This window comes from Elgaria multicarinata, chromosome 4 (assembly GCF_023053635.1).
Source record: "Elgaria multicarinata webbii isolate HBS135686 ecotype San Diego chromosome 4, rElgMul1.1.pri, whole genome shotgun sequence".
Lineage (NCBI taxonomy): Eukaryota > Metazoa > Chordata > Lepidosauria > Squamata > Anguidae > Elgaria > Elgaria multicarinata.
This window is the reverse complement of record NC_086174.1, coordinates 22155906-22170060: the sequence shown is the minus strand read 5'-3', so window position 1 is coordinate 22170060 and position 14155 is coordinate 22155906. Positions and strand designations below refer to the sequence as shown.

The window sequence follows — 14155 nt, the reverse complement described above, 5'->3', positions numbered from 1 at the left end:
TGATAATTCTCCATCAACCCAAGGAAGAGCCTAGATAGGGCACAGCTGGAAGAAGCCTTCCTCAAGCTGGGGCCCTTCCAATGTGTTGAGACTACAACTCCCACCATCCTCAGTCAGCACAGCCATTGGCACCAGGTTGGGGGTGGTTTGAACCAACCTGATGAACCAACCACTGCAGCCATATTGTGACTGAACAACCCCATGACAGCCATTTTGTGATAGCACCCATGACACTCTCTTAACATTCCAAATGCGCCCACCTGCCCTAAAAAACTGGAGACCCATACCATAGACAGTGCCTGGATAAGAGTCTGCCCAGGAAACATCCACCGCCTTGAGTTCCATCGTGGATGAAAAGCAGGATATAAATGCAATAAAAGAAATGGCCCTTTATTACCTGAAGGTGTGGCCAAGCAGCTTCTAGCGTTGGTTCATCTTCCTCAGGATCAAACTCCGCTCCCGTGGGATTGGACGACGGGGGAAGCGTCCGGAAGAGGTTCACTGAAAACTGACGGAGACAACGGAAGGGTGAGAAGTTTCTATAGGTTGACTCAATGGCTCAACCCAATCCCACCTTATGAGGGGACCACTTTAACCCAACACACCTTAATATTACCCATAAGCACCCCATCCCCACCCCAAAAAAACCCTCTGGGAAGCCAAGAAATGACAAGCTTCATGCAATATCCAAATCCCCACAGGCTTATAACGAGACAAACGTTTTATCTGCTGTTCTGTAGTCTCTGCATAGCTCTGTACCCACCTCTGATGCTATTAATACTTGTCACTTTCAGATTGTCAACAACTGACTAAGGCTGTCTGGCCAGCTGGTGTTCATCCAAGATGCTTACTTTCTCCCAAATCCATACACTGTAATACCTTTATTAGGCCAAGTCAAAGGTCATGAAAGACGTGCAAGCTTTTAAGATTGCCAGATTGCTTCATCAGGCAAGATGTTTTGACACCTCCCCCTATCAGCTATTTTTAATGGAAGCAGAGAATGTGGGTTTTGTGGAGAGATGTGCTACCAGGAACCCATCCAGGAAACACAGGTCTGCCTTACCATGATCACGGCTTCGGGGTAAATGGCCTCTGTGACCACGTCCCGGTTGTGTGTGATGTACTCCACCATTTCATTGAGACCCGCTCGCTTCACCTCTTTGAATTTCAAGTCACTGAGCGGGTCAGAAACAAAGTCAAAGAGGACGCAGCACTGCCGCAGCTTCTGTATGAACAGCTCTTCCCGTTCGTGAGGAGGCGCATCTGAGGGACATGGAGGGGAAACAAAAAATAATTGTTCTGTTCCCAAGAAGTGTGTTGCAGCCCATCAGCTGGGCACTGACATCAGCACGGGCTGAGGCTATTCATTATGTAATACATTTCTAAGGAAGCAATCCTATCCGGATGCCTGTCAGCCTCCAAACTTGGAGGCTGATCCTATGCAAGTGGGAAGAACGTGGAGGTGATCTATGCCTCCGTGCACTTCCTGCTCTGAGTTTTTGCTAGACGGGCTTTTTCGCCCATCTAGCTGGTGCTCTGTGGAGCGGGAGAGAAGGAGGCTGGGGAGGCCAGAGGATTCTTCATAAGTTGGCCTCTCCAGTCCCCTCCCCTCCCCCATAACCACCCTCTCTCCGAGGTCACATTTATGACCTCGGAGAGGTAGCCGGCACAGTGCTGGGAGTTGTAGGACTTTTTTCTGTCTAAACAACATAACCTGAGCCATTTAAGACTGTCACTATCAAAACCAGCATTTCCAATTGGACCCAGAGACACACTGGGCCTCTCCAGATGACACTTCAGGCTCTGTGGTTAGCGTAACTGCGGTTCTCTGGGGTTAGCACTAACCACAAGCCGTGCTGTCGCACACAACACTTTAAGCCATGGTTAGAGCCGCGAACCCTGCTGCAGGGGGTCCGACTAGTGAGTGAGCATCGCACAAGACACCTTAAACCCTGCTGCTTAGCCAAAAGCCTTCACCAGCAGGGTTTAAGGTGTCTTTTGAACAGGCCTACTGGCAACCAGTGCAGCTGATACAGACAGGTACCATAAGATCCAACCGTCTAACCTCAACAAGGGCCATTCTGTACCAGCAGAAGTTTCCGAGGTGACTTCAAAGGTGACTTTCCATCTCCCTGTTTGCATCCCCCTTTCAGTCCCTTCTGCTTTGCACAAGCTCACCGAGAGCTACTACTGGGAGCGATCTGGGAGCCATGAAGTTCCTAGCTCACCTGAACTATGAACTATTGGGAGATTTGGGGTAAGCCCTAGCCCTTCCCCATTTATTAATATGGGAATAACACTACTAGCCTACCTTACAATTACAGAAACCAAATACCCATAGCACTTTGAATGCAAGATCTGTCACCAATCAGTACCATTTCCTCATTAACAGAAAAACTTTTCTCCGGAAACAAACCAAAGATTTATCGGGGCCAAAATTATGTCTTCAAGGGCAACAAGCTGAACAGCCTTCCTTGCCCTGTGCTTTGAGTAACTTTCCCCGTTCTCTGTTGATCCCCTTCCCAATCCTTCTTCCAGAGCCAAGACTTGAACCCCACAAAGTAACTGAGGCTTGCTTTAATTATGCTTGAGTTGCAGCCGAGCATCTCACTCAGGTATTTCATTCCTCTAAATATTTAGGGCACGTGCTCTTGTGCTACTTTCGTTCATTTCAATCTCATACTTTGTCCATGCACACGCACACCATTCGCAGTGCGGTGAAATGTTCTGGAATGGAGCATGGTGATGCAAAAGATGGCTGGGAGTGTTTGTAAACAGGAGGAGCGGGGCAGGATTTTGACAGTGCTCAATCAAAGCTGCCAGACTCATTTTTGAAGGTGCCAAATTAAGATGCTTTGGTCTAGCCTCCTTCCACAGATGCATGGATGGTTTCAGATGAATTGCTTCAGATTTCTTGGCAAATGCAGTCTGTCACCATTGCCACACACTGGCTCAGTTCAGACAACATGTTTCTCAATGGTGGTTTTAGGACTCCACGGTGGAGTTTATACACGACTGTTGAGAAAGGTGTTGTCTGGTGGAAAACACTCCATGCTGAAATATCCACGCTGTACAGAGGAGAGTTCCTGCACAACCGTTGTGTTGCATGTTGAGTGGCGGGCTCCGTGAAGTTTTCCGTTGCGTTGACTTTTCCTACTGAGAACAGAGTTCCCTGGCAAGAGTGGCAAAATGAGCGAGTGCCACTCTAGGAGAGATGCCAGTATTGTTTTTTTTTTGCAGCCATGGCTGATGGGATACCTGATGGGAGGACTGCGGGAGGAGAGAGGACGGAGGAACTGTCAATCAAACGACACGATGGATTTTACTCAACTCCACAGTAGCCCACAGTCACACAGCGGTGGAGTTAGAACATGTTGTGTGGAGAGTACCCCCTAAAAACTCAACCGCTGAGTGGAGTTTTCACACTGCGTTGACTAACGTGTTGTCTGAACGAAGCCACTCAGGGTTTTGGCTAGGAAGACAATCCTGTGTCTCCCCAAACCGTGGAGTACCTGGGTCCCCAGTTTATACAAAGAATATGCCAGTTTATTGGTAGTGAAACTTACTTGCCAATCTTCTTGAAGAAAGAGACAGTATGTAAGATCCCATATAACATTCACATCTATTTTGCTGCAGGAGATTTGGCAAATGGCAGTATGGAAGGCGGGCTCCTCAGTGATGGCCCCACAACTGTGCAGTGCTCTCTTCAGTTAGATGGGCCTGGCACCAATATTATCATCTTTTTGGTACCAGGTTATAATGTCTACTCCCAGGCATTTGACAGCGTATGACAGGGCTTTTTAATGTGTTTTTTTTAAAACGGGATCATGGTAGTTTTATTGTTAATTTTTTTTAACAATTTCATCTTGTTTTAACATTTTTTTATGTTAAAGATTTGATATTATTTTTTATCATGTTTTGAATCTCCCAGACAGCTTTGGCTGTTGGGCGGTATAGAAATGTAATACTTACAATGAAACGTAAGCTCTGGATAAACACAAATAACCCAGAACTTGCAGCAAAGCACTTGCAAAACACAAAGCGATCCATGAGCTATTTACCCCAGCAAAATCTGCATTGTTGCTCCCATTAAATAGGAGTAATTTATTTCAGTTTAATCAGAAGGTAACAGCCATCCTTCCACCTGAGGACTCCCAAATGCAGGAGCACATCTGAACATCCAAAAGCAAGAGGTCCCTGCATGTAGGGCCCTAAGAAATTCTGCACAGGGGAGGGGCCGTAGCTCAGTAGCAGAGCACCTGCTTTACCTGCAGAAAGTCGCAGGTTCAATCCCCGGCTTCTCCAGGTAAGTCTGGAAAAACTCCTACCTGAAACCCTGAATAGCTGCTGCTAGTCAGTGTCAACAATATTGGGCTAAATGGACCCATGTCTGACTCAGTATAAGGTACATAGCTTCCTACGTTCTCATGTTCACATAAAGAGGTTTGCTAAGACTTTCCCAGATATGCTTCCACCCAGGTTTCCAGACCCATCAGACACACCCTTACTTCTCAGCAAATGTATGCAGAGTTACTTCGTTTGCATACATTATTCTGAGTGTGGAATGTGGAGGTTCGCCTGGTGCCTACACTGTACTCCTTCTGTCGCCAGCTAAAGACCTTTTTATTTTCTCAGTATTTTAACACCTAATTTAATTTAAATTTAAACTTTGCTGTTTTAATTCCGTATTTTAACCTATATCAATTTCTGCTGTGTGGTTTTATCCCAGTTGTGCTTTTTATATTGTATTTTGTATTTGTGTTTTTAGACTGTTGGTTGTTTTATTATGCTTTTCATGGTTTAAATTTTTGTGAACCGCCCAGAGAGCTTCGGCTATTGGGTGGTATAAAAATGTAATAAATAAATAAATAAATTTCCTTTGGTGCAGAATCCATACAGGGACGGCAGCGTACACACTTCCCTAACATGACGGGATAATAATTACGGTGGCGTGTCTTTCCTTCCCGCACTTAGGAGCTCTCCTTTCCTTTCAGCACTGCAGTCACATCTGTCAGCATGACTCATTGCTGAATCAATGCCTGTCTTCACCTGGGAAAAAAATCCCAGTGTGGCACACGGACTAACTAGCCCACCGCTTGCCAGCTCAAAGCCTCCTGAAGCTGATCTCACCTTTAAGGGCAGGGAGCTTTTGCAGCTCCCGGTTTTTGCTTAAGTTGAAACGGGAGGAGCTCTGCCGTCTCTCCTTCTTTACAATCTGGGGTCCCCCTGAATACTTGATCTTATTCAGCTGCGTTGGCGGAGGGGTACTGTTGCTGGGACGCTTATTTGAGGTCTGCTGTTGCTGCTGCTGCTGCTGCTGCTGCTGTTGCTGCTGCTGCTGCTGCTGCTGCTGCTGGACCTGAAGAGAGAACAGAATATGCATTCGTATAAATCCACATGTTTCAGGCAAGTACACAATTTGTTGTAGATTAAAGTATGTATTTCGGGACCGCAATACCACATGGAACATCTCTCCCAACCTGAACCTACCCAGGCACTACGATCAACGTCTGGGGCCTCCTTCTGAGTGCCACCTCCAAGAGAGGCTCGGAAGGTGGCAACAAGGCAGAGGGCCTTCTCAGTGGTGGCCCCACGATTACATGTTTTCGGTGCCAGGTAAAGACCACCCTCTACTAGCAGGAATTTAATAGTATATGATGAGGCATCGATGTCTGCTGCTTTAGAACAGGTCGATTAGGAAAAACATTGTTTATTTAATTTGTTTTTAGCGGTTTGCATTGTTCCAATTTTTCTATATATATAGATAGACAAATTTTTTTAGGTTGTATTTTTTTATTTTTATGAATTGTCATAAACTGACCAGAGAGCTTCGGCTATGGGACAGTATAGAAATGAAAGAAATAATATAAATCCACCCAAACTATTCTACGGTGATTTTAAAAATGTTTACTTTGGAGACCCACCAATGGTACCTATTCTGTGCTCTAAACGTGGAATTAAATCATACTGGAAGGGTACTGGAAACATCTAGGAATCACTGCCATGTACTATCACTTTTAATCCTCTGGTTCCTCTCTATTCAGCCCTGGTTAGGCTTCATCTAGAGTATTGCGTCCAGTTCTGGGCACCACAATTCAAGAAGGACACAGACAAGCTGGAGCGTGTTCAGAGGAGGGCAACAAGGATGATCAGGGGTCTGGAAACAAAGCCCTGTGAAAAGAGACTGAAACAACTGGGCATGTTTAGCCTGGAGAAGAGAAGATTGAGGGGAGACATGAGAGCACTCTTCAAATACTTAAAAGGTTGTCAGAGGAGGGCCAGGATCTCTTCTCGATCATCCCAGAGTGCAGGACACGGAATAATGAGCTGAAGTTACAGGAAGCCAGATTCCAGCTGGACATCAGGAAAAACTTCCTGACTGTTAGAGCAATACAACAATGGAACCAGTTACCTAGGGAGGTTGTGGGCTCTCCCACACTAGAGGCCTTCAAGAGGCAGCTGGACAACCATCTGTCAGGGATGCTGTAGGGTGGATTCCTGGATTGAGCAGGGGGTTGGACTCAATGGCCTTATAGGCCCCATCCAATTCTACTATTCTATGATTCTATAATCATTGGTGTGGATACCCCTGCTGCAATTTAAAGTGAATTGGTTGCTTGTTATTGAAATGTGATACTGGCTCTATTGGCACCCAGTCAAACCAGCAACCTTCTAATTCAGGGGAGAGCAGCCTTCAGGCTTGTGGGATCTACTTGAGCCAGGCAGAGTGCAATCCTACTCATGTTTAGACAGACAGCAGTCCTACAATTCCCAGCATTGATGGTGCTATATAAATAAATAATAATAATAATAATAGCATGCCACAGCCAGCATGGACTTTTTTCTGACTAAACATTATTATTATTTCTATTATTATGATTATAATTTCATTTCTATACCGCCCAATAGCCAAAACTCTCTGGGTAGTTTACAACAATTCACAAGATAATAAAATACAGCATAAACATACAAAAATTGAAACAATTTAGACAGCTAGAAACAGTTTCAATAGCATACTAGACCTGTTTAGATGGCTGGCATAAATGCTCCATCAAATGCCATTAAATGCCTGGGAGTAGAAGACAGTCTTAACCTGGCCGAAAAGATGACAGTGTTCGCTTGTGCACGCAGTTAATTTTATTGCATATAATCATAAGTACTTACAATTTTTGCACATAACCATAGGTCCTTACAATTTTATGGTCACAAGAGGAAAAACATACTAAAAATATTTTAAAAAGAGACTGAACAAGCCAATCAAATCAGTTCATCACGTGCACAACTTATAGCAGCAGTTTTTAGGAACTTTGCTCTAATCTTTTTAGCAGCCACACTGAATAAAGCCACTTGATTGGTTGCACAAAGTTCCAGATCTACAAGTAGCTTACATGTTTGCCCAAGCAAATTTCTATCAGACATTCTTCCCAATAAAGTTACCAGAAATCTTTTCCTGGGATCAGCATACAAGTCACAGAAGAATATGTAATGAATAATTTCCTCCATTTGTAGAGTCCCACATATACAAAGATGTGGAAATGAAGAACATTTGCACCCCTCCAGTCCAAATTGGGAGAAGGCCTAGTATGGAAGACTAATTCTGTAAATGCCTTCTACTTCTCTTCTCGATCATCCCAGAGTGCAGTACATGGAATAATGGGTTCAAGTTACAGGAAGCCAGATTCCGTCTAGACATAAGGAAAAATTTCCTGACTGTTAGAGCGGTACGACAATGGAACCAATGACCTGGGGAGGTCATGGGCTCTCCCACACTAGAGGCATTCAAGATGTAGCTGGACAGCCATCTGTCAGGTATGCTTTAAAGTGGATTCGTGCATTGGACTTCCAACTCTACTATTCTATGCTTCTATGATTCTACTTCTTTTTACCAGAATCCCAAGGCCCACCAACTGGAGCCAAGTGCAAAATAGCGACTCAGGCAGACAGATATGGGCTAAGACTTAAGGAACAGGGTGCTTTTACACACATGCTCAGCCCAGGAATTTGTGATCAGTACCAGAACCAAACTCACAAGCCCTTTCACACAAAAATCAACTCTTGCTTGCCCCCCGCCAACACTTTTTTCAGCAAGCTAATTTCAGGAGAAAGCTTTTTAGTTTTTGCAATTCTTAGACAATGGAGAGTCAGTAACTCTTGCCAATCTACTGCAAGCCACCCAGAAATCTACCAGTAGATCCCAATGTATCTTATGACCACTTCTGTTCTAATTAACCATGGTTTCACGGTTCGTTTGAACCAGGAAGCTATGGCTACCAGCTTTGCAACAAGCCAGGATATAAAACCATAGTTGGTTTAATATCCTGGCTTGTTTTGCAAAGCTGATAACCATTGCCCTCCAGCACAGGAAACTATGGTTAATTAGAGGCTTTCAGGTTTGACTGCAAAGGAAGGAGCAAAGTTATTATGATGACCAGCTCGGATGGAAACAGTTCGAAGAGAAGAGGAACCAAAAGGAGCAGGTCTCTCAGGAGAGCCGATGGATACCAAGCACCCTGCTGAATGTTTTGCGTTGGCTCTTAAAATCCTAGAAATGTGGAAGATAGAGGTTTATCTTCCAGAGTTAGAGCTGGAAACCCTGTCATCCAAAAACATGTTTCTTCATTTGTTATTCTGCTTTCGACTCCTTGTAGACCAAAGCAAACAATCGCTTGAGACCCCCTTTGGGATAGGTGGAGGGAGAAACAAGCGTCAGCCAGATCTCTGACTCCCACCCTTCTGCCTGGGCAGGGAAAAGCAATTTGTGAAAACAACAAAGCTGATCATGTGCCATAACAAGAGTCTTGGAAAGAAAGAATTATCATGGAAAATACTGTATGGGTTTATTATATGCTGGCACAATGCCTGCTATATGTCAAGGAGCTCCTGCAACAGGTTGGGAGAGAGCCAGCAGGTTTGGAATTGCTGTTGTATCCAGATATCTCTGATTCAATAAATTTAATTTCCTATCTTGCAAGATCCTGAATCAGATACATGTATGACTTTAATGGAAAAATTGGGACATAGCTCTTGTTGAGATTTTCAGCAAAGCACAGTCCAACGTCTGCAGCCCCAAATAATTTAAAATGTATTTGCTCAAATTTAAGGGAACTTGCTGCAAGGCAGTGTTTTTATTTATTTATTTTATTTATTTATTTATCATACTTATACCCCGCTCCTCAGCCAAAAAAGGCTCTCGGAGCGGCTTACACTTAGCAAAAAAGACAGTCCCTGCCCTCAGGCTTACAATCTAATAAAGACATGACACACAAGGAAAAGGAGTCAAGGAGGGAGGGAGGGAGGAGAGAGAAAGAAAAAGAGAGAGAGAGAGAGAGAGAGAGAGAGAGAGAGAGAGAGAGAGAGAGAGTCCAGCAGGAGCAGGCCCCGATGTTACTTCTGCCTGCTCCTGTCCCCTCGGTCCTTCTTCTTCCCCACAGGGCCAAGATGGCAGTTTGCCCTGTGGGGGGGGGGAAGAGTCCAACAGGAGCAGGCCCCGATGTTACTTCTGCCTGCTCCTGTCCCCTCGGTCCTTCTTCTTCCCCAGGGCCAAGATGGCAGTTTGCCCTGTGGGGGGGGGGGGAAGAGTCCAGCAGGAGCAGGCCCAGATGTTACTTCTGCCTGCTCCTGTCCCCTCGGTCCTTCTTCTTCCCCACAGGGCCAAGATGGACCAGTGTTTGACCTTGAATACACTGTCCTGTTTTTAAAAGTGAATATCTGACAATTATCTGGAGAAAATATAGCCAGAAGTGTTCGTATTTCCACAAATAGTGGCAATGTGACAAGATGAAACCACTCTGGTCAGTGGCTTTAGCTAAAGAATAGGCAATTGTTGGAGTACATCACCAGAATGCTCCTAAAACTGTGCTTTTGAATCCTATAAAGCAGACATCCCCAGCTGAGCACCCCTCAGGTATGTAGGAGTGTAACTCATAAGAACCTAAGCCAAGCCCTGCTGGATCAGACCAAGGGTCCATCTAGTCCAGTATTCTGTTCAACCAGCTGTTGACCAAGGACCCATAAGCAGGACATGAATGCAATAGCACCCTCTCACCCATGTTCCCCAGCAACTGGTGTACAAAGGCATACTGCCTCTGATACTGGAGGTAGCATATAGCCATCAGGATTAGCAGACACTGATAGCCTTCACCTCCAGAAATTTGTCTCCCATTTAAAGCCATCGAAATTGCTGGCCATCACGTCTTGTGGTAGAAAATTCTGTAGTTTAAATCTGTGCTGTGTGAAGAAGTACTTCCTTTTATCTGTCCAGTATCTCCCACTGATATCTTCAATGGATGATACCAAGGAGTGGTGGTTCTAGCATTATGAGAGAGGAGAAAAGTATCTCCCGTTATTCCCAACTGGTCTGGCATGGCCACTGGCTATCAGAAAAATCTTCTGAAAGCTCTAGCAAGAATTCTGGGTCATCTCCCTATCTGCGTGAAGGCATGGTGTACCCCTCTGGCTTTCCATACATTTTCTGTAGGTTAATGGAAGTTGCAGAGCAATTCCCTACTGTGCAATGCCCTACTGACTGGAGCAGGTGAGGACCGGAACTGGGAGGGGCTTAGTCCCACAAGGTAGCTTATTCCAATTCAAAATTAAAATGCCCCATCCTGCCAGAGTGAGTGGGAGAAATTCCCATTCCTTCCTGTACTGTAGGAAAACTAGGCTTTGGGATGTACTGTTTTTGAAAAACCAGCTAGCTCTTAAAATAGAAAGGAAACCAGAAAACATCATAGCTCCTTGGCTTTCATAGAGTCAGGGGAACATATATGCAGATTGGCCCGCCAAATTTGGTTCCTTACATTTATATCAACAGTTTCAGAAGCTGATATAGTTACTGACTGTCTTATATACTTCGGTAGTGAGGTACATATTGTAATTTTAAGGTGGTGGCATTAAAATGTGCAGGTTGGTGTTTCCCCCCCTTTGATAATAATAATGAAATTTATTTATATAGCGCTTTGTTACACAGTGCTGTACATGAAATAAAACAGATCAGCAGTTTACAAAAATGCAATAAATACAATAATTCTAATAAAAGACCTTAACTAGATTTAAAAGAATATAACAATAAAACCTTACAATAAAACCCATATAAAATGTATCATGGCCACCACAAGGTAAGCTCCCATTTCCCTGGCCTCTCTCTTCCAAGAGTTCTATTATTTTGTTTTGAACTGATGTTGGACTGCAATGCAATAGTTCTGTCACTGAAATGTGCTTTTTTCAAAAATCCACCAATATCCATTGCAGGGAGTAGGCAAGGATGACACCTTCACAGATATTCAAAATGACTATCATCTGTTCTTCACAAATGGCTGGCTCACACACAGGCATGTACACTTCTCCTTATCTGTAGCAGCAAGTCACCGCGTTATTTATTTATTTATTTATTTATTTATGAGTATTTATAAACAGCTTACATCTAGATTTCAAAGCAGTGTACACAAATCATAAAAAATAAAAGAATATATTGTATCTACATATGCGTAAGGCGATAGGCGAAATTACACAGCAAAGATCTGCGTAAAGATAAAAAGTGCTGATGCATGTCTAATCTCAAGGGGAAGATTATTCCACGCAGTCAGCATAACTAGGCTAAATGCCCTGAACGTAAGAAAAGCCCTGCTGGATCAGACCAAGGGTCCATCTAGTCCAGCATTCTGTTCACACAGTGGCCAGCCAGCTGCCCAAGGAAGCCCACAAGCAGGACATGGATGCAATGCCACCCTCCCGCCCATGTTCCCCAACAACCAATGTACAGAGGCACACTAATACTGGAAGTAGCATATACCCGCCAGGACGAATAGATATTGATAGCCTTCTCTTCTATGAATTTGTCTAATCTCCTATTAAAGCCATCCAAATTGGTGGCCATCATCCCACCTTGTACTAGCGAATTCCATAGTTTAACTATATGCTGTGCGAAGAAGTCCTTCCTGTTATCTGTCCTGAATCTCCCACCATTCAGCTTCATGGGATGACCCAGGTTCTAGTATTATGAAAGAGGGAGAAAAATGTACACTGTCTCCACACCATGTATACTTTTGTATATCTCTCTCATGTCTCCCACTACTCGCCTATTTTCTAAGCTGAACAGTCCCAGAAGCTGTACCCCTTCTTTTTGGACAGAAGTTGCTTCAGCTCTTCAGCCATTTTAGTTGCACTATTTCCAACTCTACAATATATATTTTTAGGTGTGGTGAACCAGAACTGTACACAGTATTCCAAGCAGGATCACACCACAGATTTGTATCGGGGCAGTATGATACTGGCAGTTTTATTTGCAACTCGTTTCCTAATTTCTCCTAACATGGAATTTGCCTTTTTCACAGCAGCTACGCAATTGCGGAGTGGCACTCAGGAGTACGAGGCAACTTCAAGGATCAAATGGGTCTACAGGGGAGAAGGCAATCTCTCCATTAACCAGTTCCTAAGTCATTTGGGGCTTAATATTGAGAGCCAGTGTGGTGTAGTGGCTAAGGTCGGGAGATCCGGGTTCTAGTCCCCACTCAGCCATGGAAACCCAATGGGTGACTTTGGGCCAGTCACAGACTCTCAGCCCAATCCACCTCACAGGGTTGTTGTTGTGAGGATAAAATGGAGAGGAGGAGGAGGATTATGTACGCCGCCTTGGGTTCCTTGCAGGAAAAAAGGCGGGATATAAATGCAATAATAAAATAAATAAATATGCTAGCAACAAATCCTTAAATCCCATAGCATTTAGGCAGCCAGTGGAACATAGGAAGCAGACTCATACTGAATTAGATATTTAGTCCATCTAGCCCAGTATTGTCAACACTGACTGGCAGCCACTCTCCAGCGTTTCAAGCAAAATTCTTTTCTAGCCATACCTGGAGATGCTGGGGACCTTCTGCATGCCAAGCAGGTGTTCTACCACTGAACTACAGTCCCTCCCTCTGTGCAGTTCCTTCAGTACAGGTGTAATAGGCTGCCAATGTGTCGGCCTACCCAGCATAAATGCAAATACAAATGAGCCAACGCAGACCGAAGTGCTACAGACAGAACTTCTACACCATTCAATGCCGGTTCAAGCAGAACACTTTCTAAATGGTGGCAGCTCATGCATTTGGATGAGAGTCATCAAGCCAAGAGAAACCTAGCGAAAAACATGTCATGTCTGACTCAGCCCTGGGTGTGTTTCAATTCATGCTCGCAGCTTGTTAATAAGTGGCCTCTTATCTTGGAGGATAATTTCACATTTACAGAGGGTGGGTCATCTCAACAGTAAAATGAATTGCAGGAAATAGAAAAATGGATTGGAGAAACGGCGAGGAACTGTACTGCACAGAAAGTGGAGATCTCGGCTTTCTGTGCGCTGGAAGCACTGTGAGTGGGCAAAATGCTGGAGGAAAATCCAAAAGACTTCAAAATCTATGCAGAAGAGCTGCAAGGCTGCCTGCTTCAGACAAAAGAGCCCAAAGAGAAGGACAAACAGACTGTAAAGACTGAATTGCTGCATATAAGAACATTGGAAGTTGCCTTACACTGTGTCAGTCCTTTGGTTCATCTAGATCAGTACTGTCTAGGTACATGAGGTGTGGGGAACTTGTGGTCCTCCAGATGTTGTGGCCTACAATTCCCAGCATCCCTCATCACTGGCTATGCTGGCTACGGCTAATGGCAGTTGTAGGCCCAAACATTGCCCACCCCAAGGTACACTCCAAGATTTCAGACCAGAGTCTTCCCCAGTGCAGCCTGGAGATGCAGGAGATTGAACCTGGGATCTGGTGCATGCAAAGCATGCGCTCTACTGTTGAGCTACAGACTGGACGCTTCTTCTAACCCTTTGCGTCTTACCAAAATCTCACTCCTGAAACTCCTGAATGTAAGACCTTGATGTCAGCCTCGGCTCTTAAGTTGCCTTTGTTACATTGAGCTCTCCCTTTTCAAAGTTCTCCTTCACACTCACTTTTTGGCCTTCCTCCACTGTTCTTTTAAAACTTGCTTTGACTTCCCATGTGCTCAACGCTTCTCAGCTAGACTCTCCCAAAGAGCTAATTAGGACTCTCTCAGGGTTGACCCATCCATTAGCCACAGAGGGGAAATGGCTTACACGGCTTGGGACCACAATACCTGACGGAACGCCTCTCCCGACATGAACCTACCCATACACTACGCTCAACATCTAAGGTCC

General features: G+C 44.6%; 1 protein-coding gene across 2 annotated transcripts in view; it reads right to left on the bottom strand.

The window, feature by feature from the left end:
* Positions 1-14155, bottom strand: part of PPP2R5D (protein phosphatase 2 regulatory subunit B'delta) — a 63807-nt gene that overhangs the window by 34763 nt on the left and 14889 nt on the right. For both annotated transcript variants that reach the window (XM_063123930.1, XM_063123929.1), the window contains exons 3-5: positions 5131-5359; positions 1064-1263; positions 398-508 (exon numbers count right to left, since the gene is read on the bottom strand). In XM_063123930.1, coding sequence (XP_062980000.1) covers positions 398-508; positions 1064-1263; positions 5131-5359 — 540 coding nt within the window. The remainder of the gene's footprint in view (positions 1-397; positions 509-1063; positions 1264-5130; positions 5360-14155) is intronic.